Here is a 19,275-nt window from a genome sequence, read left to right as displayed (position 1 = left end):
GACAAAGGTCATAACACCAACTACAATATATCCAATACTTTAATTTGACTGTAGGCCTTTTTTTAGCAAGTTACAAGATTTTCTGTCCCATTTCTGTAACATTCCCCAAAGTAGTTCCTGTTTGTTGAATAATTCTTACAGTTTAAAAAACTGTCCAAGTATAATTATGGTCTTTTCTTTGGATGCAGTAATATGCTTTCAATGAAAAACAGAAATGAAAGCAGCAGACCTTTAGATTTTCTACCTATGAACTTTGAGAAACAGCGCATAAGCACTTTAAGCAAATATTTAAACTGTTTCACAAAAGCTGATGCACAATATGGAAATATACATGGTTGGAAAAGGATTATGACCTTAATATGAAATGATTGAATGAAAAGGAATACATGCACAGCAATGCTGGGTATATGGATAGATATACAGCTAAAATAAATAAAATGATTATTTTTTTTTAAATCTTGGAAAATATTGCCCTGGTGTTGCAGTTGTCTTGCTTTGATTCAGAATGACTCATCAGTTCAAAAGAAATATTAGAAGAACCTTTGAGTTCCAAATACAAACACTGAAAAAATGGGAAATGTGAAAGTAAAACTGTAAAATAATACATATCCAAAAAGGATCAGATCAAACCTGCATGTTCACTTTCCCAGTCTCTCTATTCAATTTTCTGTCAGAGTTTTTTTGTTTTTTCTTAAACTAGCTGAAAAAAAAATCTTAAATCCCTTATGCGATTTATGTTTAGTATACATAGAAGGCAGGGCTAAAACAAGCTTAGAGTTCACTTTGTCCATTTGACTTTCCAAAGCTGATCAGTTAAAGCTTAATCGTTTATAATATATGCTAACTAGATAAAACATGACATATTCTCAATGTTATACTTTCTCAACTGTGGAATAATTTCTGTGATAGTCAACTAGTCCCTTTCATATGAATGAAATGTCATTTTTGGCCAAATCTATTACTTTGTGTCTAGCTTGAGTGGGGAGGACAGGTGTTTTTGTTTTGTTTTTATACCTTTCTTACTGTGGTGTTCGTTTCTTTACACATTTGGTCTTGTTTTTCTTTAGTTACACTAGTTGCTTTACATTATCTCATGATCCCCATGGTTCACACTGACCTTTTTCATCCTGCTTCCTCTCGCAATCTGAGACATTAAATTAGATATCAAGGCACACCTCTTAAATCTGTAGAGTTTGGCAAACCAAGGTTCAGAAGTGAAACCTGATTTTATTTGTGCAGTTGACTACATACAAGTTCAGGGTAATTACATGAGCACAGACTTAATGTCTGTGGTGTAAAAAGGTGAGGCAGGAATCATCTCTTCAGAAGTTTCGTAAATCGTCCCTTTCAGTTAGTTGGATTTCTCCTCAAGCTCACATGTTTGCAGATTGAATTATTCTTTGTCAAATAAGGATGACATCAACTATTCCTAATTTATAAAGCAAGATTTCTTCTAATTTTTGCAACAGATCAGTAAGTACTCCATGAAAGCAGCCACTGCAGTTTTATAACAGATAATGATGTTTCAGAGTAAACATTAGAATTCGTACAGCATTGTGTAGTATGTATCTTACCAGTCTAAGAGATATCAAAGAGCTGGAGCCCATTCAGTGAAAAGATCATATCTTTGTAAAGGAATGTGCCATTGGCTGTGGTGGCTGTTTGTTTTTCCAGTTGCAATGCAGTGTATTGTTTGAAACTCTCAACGGACAGGAAGTAGTGAAACCTTTATCTTTCCCTTTCAAAATACCTTTAACAGGTATTGTACCATTCCAGAGAAGTTTTATGTGCCTGTAGCCAAATGTTCCTATTCAGTATTAATTCCTATTCAGTATTCTTTAAGTGCATTATCTTGCTTTTGGATGTGAAGTCCTCAGTTTCATTATGCTTCACTGTGCAATGTTAACATACCAAGATCTGGATTACGGTTCTAGGTATCTGTGGCAGTGGTGGAGGGTGGTTAACAGGAGTATGGTTTTTTCTATTTCTTTTTAACTCTTCACCAGCCTTTCTACTTATTAAACTCGTTCACTAAACAAGGTTTCTCAGGAGTTCAAATATCTAACGGAAGGATTCTGGGTTTTCAGTGTGTTTACTATAGCTGTTGTTGACAGTATTTTTCAGTTTGTTTGGGTTTTTTTAACCGTAAATATTTAAAATGCGACTCTAAAATGCTTAGACACAGTAATATATGTCAGGTGAACCAGAGTTCATGTGGGTTCCACATGCCCTTTTCCACTGTAGTTTTGAAGGGGAGGCAATTATAGTGACAGATATTGGGAGTCCAGCAGTGAAGTTAATGCTTTCTAAAAGCTTAAGCAGAGCTTGCCAAGTCAGAGTCTGATTTTTGTGGTCTCCAAGGGATGCTAAATTTTCAATGCATGGAAAAATACCAATTCCCCTTTTGAAACAGTCGCTTCTCCCATGTTCCCCCTGTCTCCCCTCTGGCTGGTGTCATTATTGTTGCTATGGTGAATAAATGAATGCTGCAGGATGCTGCTGGAAAAGTCAGCACTGACGTCTTTTGCAAACAGCTAATAGGCCACCCCCGTATCTTTTTTACGAGTGTGGACTCACTGGTCAATTGTGAAAGCTAATTAAAAAATCTTAATGTAAACCCCTTTATTTTTTTAACCTTTCTTTATAAGTCCTAGCTTATTCTATTGTTAGGATTGTAGCTATAAATAAAAGATATCAACCTGTATGGCAGAGGAAAAAACTGGAAACAGATCACAGTTGCAAAGAGGCCCTATATTATCTGCTTCACAAAGTAAATTTTCAGAAAAAAATCTTTTTTGTACCAGCTGTTTTTTCTATTGAAGACAGGATTATGTAGCAGTACAGAAGAGCCTCTTCTGTTTCAAGTACATGTACAGAATATATCAAAGAACTAAATTTTGCTAGTGTTTAATCATTCCTCTTGCACTCATGTGTTTCCTTACAGAAGCTTATGATCAAGTTATTCTCAAGATGGCAGTGGTATCTTCTCTTTAAGAGATATTTATGGTGTCTTAGTATGTACTGAAATTAAGTTTTGCTGCATTAGAACGGATATGACTGGCCAATAAATGGATACGCTTGAACATGGGGTGAAAAAAACCTGCCATAAAAGATAGCTGCTGGAATGAAACATAGATGTTATTTGCAAGGAATTTAAATTAGGTTTGCCCCAGATTGTCAGAAAAGTGTATGAATGGGGACATAATGAACGATACAGTTCTGTTGCATTTCATCAGAACATGTGCATAGTTGATGACACACTGAGGACTATGAGGGGTATACTGGGGAAATGAGAAGGAAGAGCAGTTTAAATACTTCATGCAAGAATCAAGAGCAAATTGTTAAGAATTTCTGAGATACCTGGGGAGTTTGTGCAGACTGGTATTCTCTAGTATAAAGTGAAAGAAACTTTTGATACTCATTACAATAAGGTGATTAAATATATTAGTGTGGGACTTCCAAGTGTGTCATTGCGATTTTTTGATATTCTATTAAACAAGTTAGATGAATTGAGTAACAGCTATATTAAACTCATTTTTTCCTAACTGCCGCATCTTTTCTGTGTTGTGTAGGGGAACAGCCAATGATGAAATGTGTAATTTTTACATTATGTACTATATGGAAGCCAAGCATGCTGTCTCATATATGACCTGCACACAGAATATAAACCCTGAGATGTTCAGAAGTATACCGCAGGAGGCAAATATTCCTATTCCGGTCAAGTCTGATATGCTAAAGATGACACATGGGCATCATGAAGGTGAAAAAAACTTGTTATCCATTTTCCTCAAGTCTTTTCATGCTCACTGATGTGTTTGTCTGTGTTAGTTTGATATATTAAATTTTCGTAAGAAGGAAATGCAATCCTGAATAAAATTAAAATTGCTAATTATAGACCATCATGGGATTCTACTCTTGTTTTTGATGGAATTGTCTGCCGTAATCTTTTGTCCATTTCTTGCTGTTGTCCTCTTTCAGTTTCCAACATATTTTTATAGCTACAAGCATTGTGTACCCAAATGGTTGACATCTTTTCTATGCCAAGTAAATACCAGTACTTCATTTTAATAGTATCATAATAGTTGCTTTAACTTCTGTCTGTTTCCTACAAAGAATCATAACTTTTCCATGGTTTTGTGGATCCCACTGCCTTGTTACAGAAGGGACTAAATAGTAGGCATGTAAGTTGCAGCAGAAGTATTGTCCAGAAGTAATCTGACTGGTATGACTGTTTAGCAAAGTACAAATCTTAATTTTTTTATTCCAGTTGCTTTACTGCTCCACTGTTTGGTACAACTACTGTAGATAGATAAAAATACCAAGTGTTCGTTTCCAAAGGGCCTTTTTTCCCCAGTAGAAAGATACTCAATTCCATTCACACGCAGAGGTTAACATCATATCCTAAATCCATTTTTCAGATATGAAGGATACTGATAAAAGTTCTTTGCTACAGCAGGCTGAAAAAGAAGAGGAAGAAATTTTGGATCAGGGTATGTACTTGTTTATTTCTATGTCAAGGGAGAGACTCAGCAGTGTAAAATACTGATAAATTAGATCCTGATTGTTAATGAGTTATGAAGTTTTTTATCTGTTTATCTTTAATTGATGCAATTTGCAATGTTCTGTACAGTTAATATGATTAAATGCTATGTAAGAAATAATTTTTAAAAAGTCTGCCACTGGTCTCTAGCCTTGTAGGTAAAATTTATTAGTCCGTTTCAATCTCATCAGATATTCCTGTCCTTGGTTTAATTTGCTAAAGAGGTTGTAATTTATCTGTAAGTACAATCGTAAAGAATGATCCCAAAGAAGTAGTTCTATAGTATGTAACTATACTGTATTTTATATATAACTATGTGCTATTAGCTCTTAGCCTATTTCTCAGTTTGTATTACTATGTGTGTAGTAGGGAATAATATGTTCTTATGCTTCGCTATTAGTTGTACATGAAGTGGGTTGAGTGCAGCTTATGTTTAATACTGAATAATTTGTCGCTATGTTTCTGTGTAAGTGCCTATATATATAATAACTCATGCAAAAATGTGTGTAGTACTTAGTTGCAGGAAGAAAATCTGTGGCATATAAAGCTTCTAGAAATATGCTGAATGTTATTTTTGTTTCAGAGATATATTAAAATAAGACTGGACTTTAAAGTTCTGGTGAATCATATGCTATTAGATAAATATTGGTTTAGTATCAATCTACATCTCATCAATCTCATCAGCTACAGTTTCATACTGTTTTCATTAAACAATGTTGAGGTTCAAGAACTAAATACATTAAAGGTAAATTTTCTTTTTCTTTTAATGAGAGCAAAGATTAGGCTAGTGTTTAAAGTTGTTGATAATATTTCGCAAGGGGTTAGATTTTATATATACTCTGCCATTTTGCAGAGTTAACTCAAATCAGTGAGTTACAGTTATGTAAAAACTAGCTTCTAGACTGTAACAGCGTCTTGACTGAAAGTACCGTAAACTACTAGAGATAGTATTTACAATTTCATGTCTGAAACATCATAGTCAATTCAAGATGGACTTTTTTTAGAAATAAACAGAATTCCAAATTTTTGAATCCTTCTCCAGAGTAGAATTAGCTAGCTGCTTGCAAGTTTATATCAAGATTTATGCTGACAATTCACCCTTATGTTACTACTAAGTGCATTAGCATTTGGTAGAGGTTCTTACTATCTGTGCGTTTTACTGAATTCGTTAATGTTTGAAACAAAGTGTTGAAACAAGGTCCTGTTTTTAAAATCTTTTTCATTTGTCTTTGAAATGTATTTCAAAGCCACATTTCTGCAATGCAGTCTCACTTGCTGAGACCACTATTTAGTATACATACTCGTCTAACATGTTTCTATGGAAACACACTGCATGGTTTTGTCCATTTGAAATTAGTTGGGTTCATGATGTGAAATATCAAAACACAGTAGTTGCTGTGAAAGAATTTTGTTTCATGTTCTTAACTGTTAGTTTAAGAAAATTCTCCCATTGTTTACAGGAGCCTAGCTTCAATTTTACATTGATACAGCTCTATCTTCAGTTGAATTATGTGTGTGTAAGCAAAAAAAGCAAAAAGAAAAATCAGATCAGACTTGGTTTTCTTTTTGTATCCATAGAGGGAAAGTTGAATTGCTGTTTTAGACAGTGGTTTTTGGTCTTAAAAGCACATGAGCACCTGGTAAGATACACTGGGAAAACAGGAGCTGAAAGTAGTCTGCTTAAATGTGCCTCTAAAAATGACATACAAATTGGAGTCCAGTTTTCTGGGGCAAAGCCATTTTATGTAATTGCATTGCCAGTTTGTCCATCTCCTCGAGTAACTTTAGTGAGTTAGCCAATACCAACCAACTTTGAACGAGGTTTTAATGACAGGAAAAATCTACAGTTGGAGAGGGAGGAGCAGTGAACCCCTAAGCTGCACAGAAGCAAATATGTACTTTCACAGAGGTAAAGGTTATAACATAAATTTTTCTCTTTATGGTTTGTGTGACATACTGTATGTGATAAGCTTATCTACAAAACACAGATCTACAAAACTCAGGCTCTGATTAGTTCTGTTGCTCCTGAGCTATTGCTCAGTAAATTCAGCCTTTGATTTGCTTTGAAAATAATACTTCAGTGGTTTTTCCATAATTCTGTGTTTTATCTTGTGTGGTTTTTTTTCTTGATGACTCATTATGTTGTCACAATTTAATTTTCCCCTCCATAGTTTCAGGTAACTAAAGTAAACACTGTTACTTCATTAAAGCTGAAATAGTTGTTAAATTGTTGTGTTAGCCTTGGAGATACCTACAGATCTGGAGGGCTAGAAGCGTGGTCAAAGAAACAAATTTTGATGTGAGTAGTATTACATCTAAGCATTTGCCTCAGAAGGAGAAAATGAAAAAGCCTGCCATGAAAGTATTTGCTCTCTAATTAAGTGAATATCACATGATTGCCTGGGCATAGGTTTAGAAGATGTACTTCCTGCTACACGCAAGCAGTTTGTTATATTGGCACCTCTAGGAGTTATCATTGCTTTTACTTTAAATTTTCAATTTGGTCACCTTCACTCACCAGAAGTACATTAATAAACAATGTAAATATATTGAAATAAGTAGTAACCATCATGAAGTGAACCACCACTCAGCATGAAGACAAAGCTGTAGTGTTAAAATTAAGCTGAGCTTGGCTTACCACTGACCTCATTATATTGTTTCTGAAACGGAATTGTCACTGTTTGGTGAAGATAAACTGCTCATAGGAAGTTAACTATTGTAGGATATGCAATTGATTTAGACATTTGTGCATATTGGAGAGTTTCCTGTTCTGCAGAACCACAATGTCCCTAGGAAAACAAATATTATTTTTGTTTATTTTTCATTCATCAATAGAAGTTTTATTAAATGGCATTCAATAGATACAGTAGTGAAAAAAACTGTTACCTGTTCATAGCATTCACCATGTCTGCTAGATGTCTCTTTTTTTGCCTGTGGAAAAAAGGCCTAAATGTGTTTCATTGTGTTTGTTCAATGCATTCCTGGCTGTAGTCTGTGGAATAATATAACACAGTTTAGGTTTGTTTTGGAATGCAAGCAGTGAATTAGCCCTTACTATTGAGAAGGTCAGCTGTTGCTGTACCTGAAAGCTGTATAGGCACAATAGCGAGAGTACTTTCTTAATAACAAGGTAGGAATTTACAGGTGGTGGTTAATCAGATGTGCAATATTTAATTTCTTGACCTGTGGCTCATGATTTGATATCTCATTTTGTGTGCAGTAGATGCAATCATAAACTTTCTTTTGAAGCATTTTTTTCCTAGTAAAGCCAATATAATTATTTTTAAATGGTTTAAAAAAAAATAAATTCAAGGCTGGCTTGAGCTGAAAATTCACTCACAGCTTATAAACCAAAAATTAGATTCGATTTTTTGTTTTAGAAGGGCATGTGTGTACACATGTATACGTTACTTACACTTTACATGGGAGAAAATAGGGTATTTTCATTTTACTTCTAGTTTTAATGTTTACTGTGACTCTTAGAAAAGTACATTTTTGCTTGTGTCTGACTTAGGGAATTTAGAAGTCAGTACCGAAAAAGTAACACGTTTTTGGCTCTGATAATGGATTCTGAAGTGAGAGTCAAAGTTGTGATTCTTTTGCTCTCAGTATTCATCAGTCATACTGCCCATACGGGCTGTTTCTTACCCTTCTCCCCCATTATTTCATGATTACCACAAGTGCAAGGTATTCCAGGAGCTCAAATGCTCATGTTCAGTACAGCTGAACTTAAGGTCTCTCTTTATGCATGTTCCAACTAGACTTGTGTGAGGTCCCTTTTTCACAGGTGAGTGTTTTAACTGAAATCCCATTAAACCTCCTATATCTAAAATAGTATTACGGCTTGAGTCCAGTCTTCAGAAATTAGCTTTTATAAAGTCTGCAATTACAGAGTTGCTGTGCTGTTGATGAGACAGGTTGCAGAGAAAAACAACTCGCTGGACTTCTGCCGTGTTGTTTTAGGGATTAGAATGTGCAAAGTGAGTGAAATAGAAAAAAATGTAAAGAAAATAATATGACTTTATGTTCTAAGGCAGTTTAATGCTCTCTGAGGTATGGTTTACTCTAGACTGTTACCAGAGTTGCTGAATGGTTCTGGGTAGCTGGGTACCTTTGTGAATGAAGTCTCATTTCCTGTTCTGTTTTCCAAGTCTTTAAGGACAGACAAAACAAAGAACTGAACCTAAGTCTTCCATATACACAGCTCCTACTGAAAGTGACTGGAAATGTGGCTTGAACATAGGATGTGAAATATAATGATAAATACCCTGTAAAATCACATCTTGAGATGTTTCTAGATGGGCACCCAAAATTAATGACAGTTCTGGCTGTAATCTCTAGCAAAGTACCAGTAATTATGGACCTTAATTTCATATGACAGGCTGTGGTAATGACGTAGTGTAATGTGAGTATTTCATAAACAGAGGTGTTGGAATAGAAATTTAATGTTTCTGTTCAGTTAAATCACTTGTTGAGGAATGCTTGGAGGAGGATTCTTTGAATGACATTGAATATAAGTATATAGTGATGGCCCATTGATTGTAAGAGGAGGTTTCTTTGTAAGAAAAATTAACATCATAATCCATACAAAATAGGTCCTGAATTAAGGTTAGATGTAATTCTGCTACTTACTACCTGTTGGATGCCTAATCCATCTTTTCAGTTGTAGGCTATGTTTGAACAGGAGTGCGTGCACGCACACACACATACAGACAAAAGGCACATCATCTACGTAGTAGATGAATCTGAGTTGAGAAACTGAGATGTCGGTTCAGTGTTGCATATTTTGCTGCTTACTTGTGCATTTCCGTGAAAAGCTTGTTACAGTAAAAATGTCCTGAACAAGGCTTTTTGTATCTGTGATAGAAATGTCTGATTGATTTAAGTGAAAGGAAGAGGTATAGCTCCTCCTCTTTCTGCCTCATCTCTCTTTTGTTTCCTTCTTAGAAAAAAAAAAGGAAAAAAAAAGAAGGCAGGGGGGAATGTGAAGGGAGGTGTACAGTTTCTTGTGGTTCAGGTTTTGAAAGGAAGAGGAAAGGAGAATCATCATGCAGGCAGGTCCTTGATTTTTGAGGTAATGAAGTAGTATATTTCTGTGACAGTATTACATAGCAGAGTTAAACAATAAGACTTCATGTATTTTTATGCCAGCATATGTAGCCATGAGTTACATTACTTTCTAAAATAAATTTGTCATAATTTACCTTTGCTAGTTTCTGTGTGGTTGTAAGAAAAAAGAGAAGTTCAATTTGGTAGGTGGTTAGAATTTCTTAGGTTGATGGAGAGAGGATGAGGCTTGAAACAGAAGACATTCACTTCCCAGTATTGATGTGGAATACCTAGAATGAAGTGTTAGAGACATTTTTAGATTAAGGCCAGACATATGAGAAAGTCTTTAGATGTTTTAAGGGTTGGGATGCATGTTTGGTGCTCAGAGATTATATGAGGTCCCTTAAATAGACTGCAAAAGTAAGAGAAAAGTGACTGATTTAAACCTTGGAAGAAAATGCTACTGAAAGGCATTAAGAGCAATATTTACAGTTAGAGAAGTATAATTAGGAAGATTCAGCATTGCAGAGGATTTGTTTGTTGTTTTAACACCGAAAGATCCTGCTTAAAGTTTTAAATAGAAGATAAGCCTTTGATTTGGTTAGAATAAGGTTGTGCATATTCTTCACAAAAGCATCTTCGGCACAGTAAAGAAGGGAGCATCAGATCTAAGCCAAAAAATTGGAGTTGGTATAGGTTGCATACCTAAGCGGGAAAAGGATATAACAAACATGGAAATAAACCATTTTAAATTGAATGTTTCAGTCTTCACTGGTTTACTCCTGGTTGATGTTCTCTGGTTCTTAAAATTAAAGAAGGACTTTCCTTAGGTATTTTCTGTAATGTACAAGACTTCTTATCAATAAACAACTGCAAAACCTGCTTATAATATCATTAACATGTCAGAAGAAATGGAAAGTGGACATTGTATTAGTACAGGAAGAGTTCAGAGAAATGAAGTCATATCACAAATATAAAACACACCAAACATTTATTATTAATAATGCTATTAATATTATTATTAGCAAAATGTTTTTCTCTTTTATAATTTTCGTGTCTTTTTTTTTAAACTAAAGCATGATGATGCTTAAAATAAATAAATTGAAGATAACAGAACAACTTTTTAATAAACATAGCTTCATATATGTCATTTTGTGAGAAGAAACATATGTACTGCATGTAACAGAATTTTGAGGTGGAACTGTCGTACCGTGCCTGAACTACAAATCTGTGTAGAATATCAAAATAAGCACAGCAAACTCCTATGGATTAAAACTGTTGTGTTTATTGCTAGTCATTTAGCAGTAGCTGATAAATATATTTTATTGTAGCAAAATGACGGAAACTTGTCAGTAAGGAAAGAATAGGGCAATTAGGAAACTGCAATCAGCTTGGGGTTTGAGTCTTAGATTCTGATTTGTTGATGAGGAACACACATTTGTAACAAAATGTAATGCTTAGTGAAGATTCTTTGATCTTCTTGCATACTTTCTTACCTTTTAACACTCTCTTTGTGACTTACGAACTGCTTTAACCGTGTGATGTTATAAACTATGCTCAGACTCTCAAAACATTTGTACATTAAAGCATTTTGACAGTTGAAGAAAAAAATGAAAGTATTAATTAAAACCAAGGAAAGTTCACTTACATTGCAATAGTAGTAAAAGCCCTTCTTAGTGACATGCAGACATAGAAGAAAACAGCTAATAGTGTTATTTTTTAATTTTTTCTTCCATCTTTTTTAGCTCTGTAAGCTGCTTAGAAAGGCCTTGAGAGAGAAGATACAGTCACTGTTCTTCAAACGTGTCAGCTTGGCTATGTTATAAAGGATGACCAGGAATCTCTAGAGCAGCTTAACCCTTTTCATTTCCTGATGTCTATGACTCCTTCCTCCAACCTCCCCAAATCCCTTCAAAATGAAAACAGCCTTGCTTAATATTTTTTATTTCTCACAAATCTTTCCAGTGCTTTCATCAAAGCAACGGATTAAAGCAGTATGGTAGGACTTGCATGAAAAATAATAAGCAGGCTATTTTGACGCCATTTTGAAAGGTTTTTTTGCCTATTACATCAAACTGTGTCCAATGTCACTTCAAATAAATAGACATATTTTGTTCACTTATGCCTTTTTTATGCCTTTCTCCCCTTCTTTTCGACCAGCAATGTTATGTATGCCTGTTAGAATGAGCTTAGTAGCTTCATCTAGGAGCCAAAGAAGGCAAGATTAAACTTTTCATTTTGATAAATGTTTATTTGGAAGACATTTATTTATGGTGGTAGAGGTTGCAGCCAAATTTGCTTATCTTCATCAGGAAGATAGTTCTTCAGCTAAAGTACATGTTCTCTGATATGGCTCTTAACATATTACATAGACATTACCTGATACTTAAGATGAAGCGAGTCCATATCATTTGGACCCTGATTCCAGCACTTGTGACAAAGCAAAGCACTCACCATTTTTCCCAGATGAACACACTAAACAGAAACACATTCTGTTAAGAAATGGCTTCAAGTTGTGCCAGGGGAGGTTTAGATGGGATATTAGGAAATATTTCTTCACTGAAAGGATTGTCAAGCGTTGGAAAAGGCTGCCCCGGGAAGTGGTTGAGGCACCATCCCTGGAGGTATTTAAAATATGGGTAGATGTGGCGTTTAGGGACATGGTTTAGGGGTGGATTTGGGAATGATCAGTTAACAGTTGGATCTGATGTTCTTAAAGGTCTTTTCCAACCTAAACAATTCTATGATTCTGGGATTCTAAGACAGAAAGATGTAGTCTCAGAATACACTCCATTTGATTCAGAGGTAATAAGGAAACCCAAAGTCAACGGCGAAAACTTGTCTTTTTTTACAATCATAATAAGATTGAGACATGAGTTTGGAAGGACAAGCCTAGTGGCTCCATGTCGGATCAGACATGGTCAAGAAGAGGAGACTTTCAATACAAGCATTCACACATTTATCTGTGCAGCAGCACACAGATTAACTGCAGCACCTTTGCCTTGTCAACACAGAGGGCTCAGAGAGTGGGGTTGCTCAGCCTGGTGAAGAGAAGGCTCCAGGGAGTCCTTATAGTGACCTTCTAGTACTTTAAGGGGGCCTACAGGAGAGATGGGGAGGAACTCTGTATCAGGGAGTGCAGTGACAGGATGGAGGGCTAATGGTTTTAAACTGAAGAAGAGGAGATTTACCTTAGATATCAGGAAGAAATTCTTTACTGTGAGGGTGGTGAGACACTGGAACAGGTTGCCCAGAGACGCGGTGGATGCCCCATCCCTGGAGGTGTTCAAGAATGGGGCTTTTAGCAACCTGGTCCAGTATAAATTGAAGATAACAGAACAACTTTTTAATAAACATAGCTTCATATATGTCATTTTGTGAGAAGAAACATATGTACTGCATGTAACAGAATTTTGAGGTGGAACTGTCGTACCGTGCCTGAACTACAAATCTGTGTAGAATATCAAAATAAGCACAGCAAACTCCTATGGATTAAAACTGTTGTGTTTATTGCTAGTCATTTAGCAGTAGCTGATAAATATATTTTATTGTAGCAAAATGACGGAAACTTGTCAGTAAGGAAAGAATAGGGCAATTAGGAAACTGCAATCAGCTTGGGGTTTGAGTCTTAGATTCTGATTTGTTGATGAGGAACACACATTTGTAACAAAATGTAATGCTTAGTGAAGATTCTTTGATCTTCTTGCATACTTTCTTACCTTTTAACACTCTCTTTGTGACTTACGAACTGCTTTAACCGTGTGATGTTATAAACTATGCTCAGACTCTCAAAACATTTGTACATTAAAGCATTTTGACAGTTGAAGAAAAAAATGAAAGTATTAATTAAAACCAAGGAAAGTTCACTTACATTGCAATAGTAGTAAAAGCCCTTCTTAGTGACATGCAGACATAGAAGAAAACAGCTAATAGTGTTATTTTTTAATTTTTTCTTCCATCTTTTTTAGCTCTGTAAGCTGCTTAGAAAGGCCTTGAGAGAGAAGATACAGTCACTGTTCTTCAAACGTGTCAGCTTGGCTATGTTATAAAGGATGACCAGGAATCTCTAGAGCAGCTTAACCCTTTTCATTTCCTGATGTCTATGACTCCTTCCTCCAACCTCCCCAAATCCCTTCAAAATGAAAACAGCCTTGCTTAATATTTTTTATTTCTCACAAATCTTTCCAGTGCTTTCATCAAAGCAACGGATTAAAGCAGTATGGTAGGACTTGCATGAAAAATAATAAGCAGGCTATTTTGACGCCATTTTGAAAGGTTTTTTTGCCTATTACATCAAACTGTGTCCAATGTCACTTCAAATAAATAGACATATTTTGTTCACTTATGCCTTTTTTATGCCTTTCTCCCCTTCTTTTCGACCAGCAATGTTATGTATGCCTGTTAGAATGAGCTTAGTAGCTTCATCTAGGAGCCAAAGAAGGCAAGATTAAACTTTTCATTTTGATAAATGTTTATTTGGAAGACATTTATTTATGGTGGTAGAGGTTGCAGCCAAATTTGCTTATCTTCATCAGGAAGATAGTTCTTCAGCTAAAGTACATGTTCTCTGATATGGCTCTTAACATATTACATAGACATTACCTGATACTTAAGATGAAGCGAGTCCATATCATTTGGACCCTGATTCCAGCACTTGTGACAAAGCAAAGCACTCACCATTTTTCCCAGATGAACACACTAAACAGAAACACATTCTGTTAAGAAATGGCTTCAAGTTGTGCCAGGGGAGGTTTAGATGGGATATTAGGAAATATTTCTTCACTGAAAGGATTGTCAAGCGTTGGAAAAGGCTGCCCCGGGAAGTGGTTGAGGCACCATCCCTGGAGGTATTTAAAATATGGGTAGATGTGGCGTTTAGGGACATGGTTTAGGGGTGGATTTGGGAATGATCAGTTAACAGTTGGATCTGATGTTCTTAAAGGTCTTTTCCAACCTAAACAATTCTATGATTCTGGGATTCTAAGACAGAAAGATGTAGTCTCAGAATACACTCCATTTGATTCAGAGGTAATAAGGAAACCCAAAGTCAACGGCGAAAACTTGTCTTTTTTTACAATCATAATAAGATTGAGACATGAGTTTGGAAGGACAAGCCTAGTGGCTCCATGTCGGATCAGACATGGTCAAGAAGAGGAGACTTTCAATACAAGCATTCACACATTTATCTGTGCAGCAGCACACAGATTAACTGCAGCACCTTTGCCTTGTCAACACAGAGGGCTCAGAGAGTGGGGTTGCTCAGCCTGGTGAAGAGAAGGCTCCAGGGAGTCCTTATAGTGACCTTCTAGTACTTTAAGGGGGCCTACAGGAGAGATGGGGAGGAACTCTGTATCAGGGAGTGCAGTGACAGGATGGAGGGCTAATGGTTTTAAACTGAAGAAGAGGAGATTTACCTTAGATATCAGGAAGAAATTCTTTACTGTGAGGGTGGTGAGACACTGGAACAGGTTGCCCAGAGACGCGGTGGATGCCCCATCCCTGGAGGTGTTCAAGAATGGGGCTTTTAGCAACCTGGTCCAGTGGGCAGGGGGGGTTGGAACTTGATGATCTTTAAGGTCCCTTCTAACCCGAACCATTCTATGATTCTATGACTGCTTGCTAGATTTTTTGCTCTTAACCCCTCATTTCCTGGAAAGGTGTAATTTTGTCAGAGGGCTGTTTAAAATCCTGTTCTGTCTGATTCCTAGCAGAAGTATGGAATGCCAGTGCCATACCTGAACTGCTTGCAGTGAAACTTGTAGAGGCGTTATACACAAATACGTATTCTGGATAGGAGAATTCTCAGAGACCACCAAGGTGTTCTTGCCCTTTTTTTTTTTTTCCTAAAATGCGGTGAAATGAGTTTCGACATAACGTATCTTGAGAGCTGCCCGTTCAGGCTCCCCGGAGGGGTGGTGGTTCTCCCCCCTTCCCTGGCAGCGTGACCCTGCAGCACCACGGCCAGGGCCCGCCTCACGGGGGCCGCCTCAGCACCATGGACAGGGGCCGCTCGCGGCGGGTTGGGGAGCACGGGCTCCGGCGCTGGGGGGAAAAAAGGAAAAAAAGGAGAAAAAGAATAAAGGACTGGTTTTAGACATGGGTAGTTCAACACCCTTGGGATCCTTCCCAGACCTCCTTTGGCGGTCAACATGCTAAACTGCCCTATTAAACTTAAACCAATCTGGTCTTCTGTTGAGGTCAGGTGAGGTTCAGCTCACGGTTGACGATGAAGTCACCCATGTCATGATTTTATTTTCTAGTGTAGAAATGCTGTAGTAATTAAGTTTAAACTTACTGAAATATGCTTGTGCGTTGTTTCTTTCTGGAGATGTTGGTCTTGACAGCTGTCACTTCCTCCGGAATAGAAGAAACTGTAGATATTTGTAGCCAATTGCCTTTTACTGTATTACTTAGGAGTGTCCTGATAGCTTACACATAAGAAGCACATGTAAGTATCCTCTCTGAAACTAAAGTAATCAGTTAGCTTCCCTGAGACTGCAGTGCTAGGCTTCAGCTAATTCAGCAAGAGCAAGTCATTAATTCACCTGTGCCTTCTTCTAATCATACTCAGGCATTCTAAAGGCCAGGCTGTCTCATCTCAAACAAGACCAAACAAATAACTTGCTGCATCTTGCTGGTGTTCCTTTCCTGCTGAGTATCTTCAGGCAAGCAACATCCTTCAGCTGTTCCAGCTGGTGCAAGACAGCTGTAAAGCAGCAACACAAGATTGTGCTTTGATGTTTGCTGGATATTGCTTTGGAGAGAGCAACTGTTAATCAGAAACAACATGAGTCAGCTCTTCACTAGCTATATGTGGTGAATTCTAAGCTACTTCTTAAAAATATGCCACTAAGAAAGTTATTGGAGTCTGCCTGGGGATCGCAAACAAAGCTGAAACAAGTTGGTCCCAAATAATGTGACACCTCCATTCAATGTGTGGAGTTTAGGGAACAGTTACATACATTGAATAATCAGGAGACTTCAGTTCTTCCCTTTCATATCTGCACATGTCTTTGCTGCTTTGTAGGTAGTTGCATCAAGATGCCAAGAAATTGACAGAGACTTCTGCCTACTTGTAGATATGGAGATGCTGGGCAGATATGTAGGCTTTATGGATGTCTTTACGTCTTTTGAACTTAAGATGTAGAGATTTCATATTCACTGTCTCAAACACATTTACTTAAGGTAAAAATCACAGTTTCAGAGCAGCTACACTTCAGACCACTTTTACTCTCTGAGGCACACCCTTTTTTATACATTCAGACAGTTCCTAAATATTCTGTTGTCATTACAACAACCCTGCTTAATGAAAGCACTAGTAGGACATGCTCAACTCAGATCATCTATAGCCACTGATAGTGATGTATTCAAACCACCTTACTCTGTACTCCACTGTTTGAAAGTTCCTCATATATCTTACAATCATAGTCTCAGTACTAAGAGAAGACTCCTACTTGGAGTTGAGTCCCTGATTAAGAGCTCCCATAAAGACCACTGGAATTTTCTATGAGAGCACATTGTCCTAAAAATTGTTCCTTGGGCTTTTTTTACTTTTAAGATGGATTCCTCTGATCTTTTTTCTTGTCCTTCACTGAGTCCTCTCTCTCAGCATTTTCTTTTGTAGTAAGAGAAGCAAATTTCATATAGGTAAACTGAAGCACTTTTTGTTTGCTTGCTTTTTTAAATTAACAAGCAATACCTATTTTAGAGGGTAAGTAAATTATTCTGTGGCAACCAGAATAATTTGCACAACAGAAGTAGAATGCAATGCCTTTGGCTGAAGCAGAAAGCTGGCAAATTTCATTGCTCAAATAGAATAAGCGTATGAGTTGTGAGTTAGGAGTCTGAGACCTCTATACAAGCTGTAGCATGTTGTTCTTTTTGTGACCAAGAATTACATGTAAATTGGCCAGAGTGTTGATACAGAACAGGAAAGAGGGAGCTGGGTAAAGATCACTAAAATTGCTTTAAAAAGGTCTGCCGTTTAAAGTGGCAACAGGCTTGCTGGTTTGGGAAGACTTTTCACAGTTACATTTGGCAGAACACTGCTTTTACCATTCAGACCTCTCTGTTGGAAATCATGGCATATAGAGAAGTCAGTGGCCTTTGCTCTTCTGTGGGTCTCCAGCCATGGATAAAACCAGCTGCCCCGAGAGAGGGGTCTGTGCCCTGGAAAGCGTTGTGGTTCTAGCTGTGTTTGGTGAGCTCTTGCTGGCCTCTGAAAATCTGGGGGAGAGAATCTGTTGTTCATCTCAGTGGCCAGTCTGGTACAAAACATGACATATTCATACATGTGAACTTTATTTCACTTCTACAATGGTTCCAAAATATAATTAAGACCAATGGAGAGTATTTTAATACCAAATGTTTCCTGTGTAAAGGAATCTCAATGCTTTTCTACGTCAGCACCGATGTGATGCCTTAAGTAGAGATTACTGGACCTGATTAATGTAATTGTAAAGCTTCCCCAGAATAAATATGCTTTGTATCCAAAACTTCTATTATGTCATACTTTTTTGAATATTTGGATTTGTTCTGAATCAGTAGTGTGACTGCGATTGTGAAGGATTCTATCTTCACAATTGTATTTGAAGGAAATAATTAATATTTGTTACATAGCTTAACAATATTCTCTCTTACCTAATTTGCATTGTTCATTTCATTGAAATGGGCCCTGTTACTTCAGTAATTATTTTCTGGCAGAAGATTTCATCTGTGATATTTCATTTCTAAGGGCAAGGAATGAAATCCTACTCAAAATCATTGAACAGGACTGTTTATAAACATGACAGATCCTCTTAGGGTCATTTTCAAAAGACTTTATTTCCTCTGCCCTAGGCTGCTAGTGATGGGTTCTGGTTCTGGATGGATGTTTTCTGGTGAAAGCTTCATTAGTTATAGTTTTGCTTTTGTAAAAGATGTCTTGTGTAGCCTGACATAAAATAATACAAATTCTTAATTACAAGTGAGTTGTACTTAAGATGAAATATACCTACTTGCATCAAATCTTAAAGCATATTAGATGTCTCTTTCCATTCAAATGGTGCAGTTGTATTTAACAGAACTGATTATAGTTTCGAGCAGCCAAGGTATTTGATTAACAAATTCTAACAGGTTGGGTACCCGCTGGTTACCAGAGAATCCCAGGACAGGGATATACTTGTCATCATGTCATCACTTTATATAATCCTGCAAAAATCATTTAACACTGGCTTCCTCAAAACCTGATGGGGTGGTTTGAGTATTTTCTGAAGAGAGTTGTGGTTCTGGAATTTGCATACCTGATCTGGGGGTGTTTGCTTTGAGCTATTGTTCTGGAATTTACTGAAATGCTTGCTGGTGTCTAGGAAAGCTATAGTCATAACTGGATTTCTAGCAAGCAGCTTGAGAGAATAACTGTTCCTTGCATCGCCAGGTGGTATTGTAACTAAGGGGTGTTACTGTTTGAACAAAGAGGAGGGACAGGACCCAGACTGAACTAATCAATGAAAATTTAATGGATCACTCTATTTTACTAGTGTCTTCTTTCTACAGCTCTATGGAAACTGTTTCCAAATGTGAAAGTTTGTTTTCTTACAGCCTAAGCTTCTTATGCGATGACAGATTTCAAAGAAATATATTTTGAAATCTACCATGACTCTCTATTGTCTTTGTAAGTGAACAAATTGATAAAACTATAGAATTTT

The 19,275-nt window shown here is 36.8% G+C and overlaps 1 protein-coding gene across 5 annotated transcripts in view; it reads left to right on the top strand.

The window, feature by feature from the left end:
• Positions 1-19,275, top strand: part of PAM (peptidylglycine alpha-amidating monooxygenase) — a 117,727-nt gene that overhangs the window by 74,088 nt on the left and 24,364 nt on the right. For all 5 annotated transcript variants that reach the window (XM_014951484.1, XM_014951483.1, XM_014951482.1 and 2 more), the window contains 2 exons: positions 3,573-3,760; positions 4,419-4,490. In XM_014951484.1, the coding sequence (XP_014806970.1) occupies positions 3,573-3,760; positions 4,419-4,490 (260 nt within the window). The remainder of the gene's footprint in view (positions 1-3,572; positions 3,761-4,418; positions 4,491-19,275) is intronic.

Source organism: Calidris pugnax, unplaced genomic scaffold (genome assembly GCF_001431845.1).
Source record: "Calidris pugnax isolate Ruff unplaced genomic scaffold, ASM143184v1 scaffold148, whole genome shotgun sequence".
Classification (NCBI taxonomy): Eukaryota; Metazoa; Chordata; class Aves; order Charadriiformes; family Scolopacidae; genus Calidris; species Calidris pugnax.
Note: the sequence above shows the minus strand (reverse complement) of the source record. Positions and strands in the feature narration are given on the sequence as shown.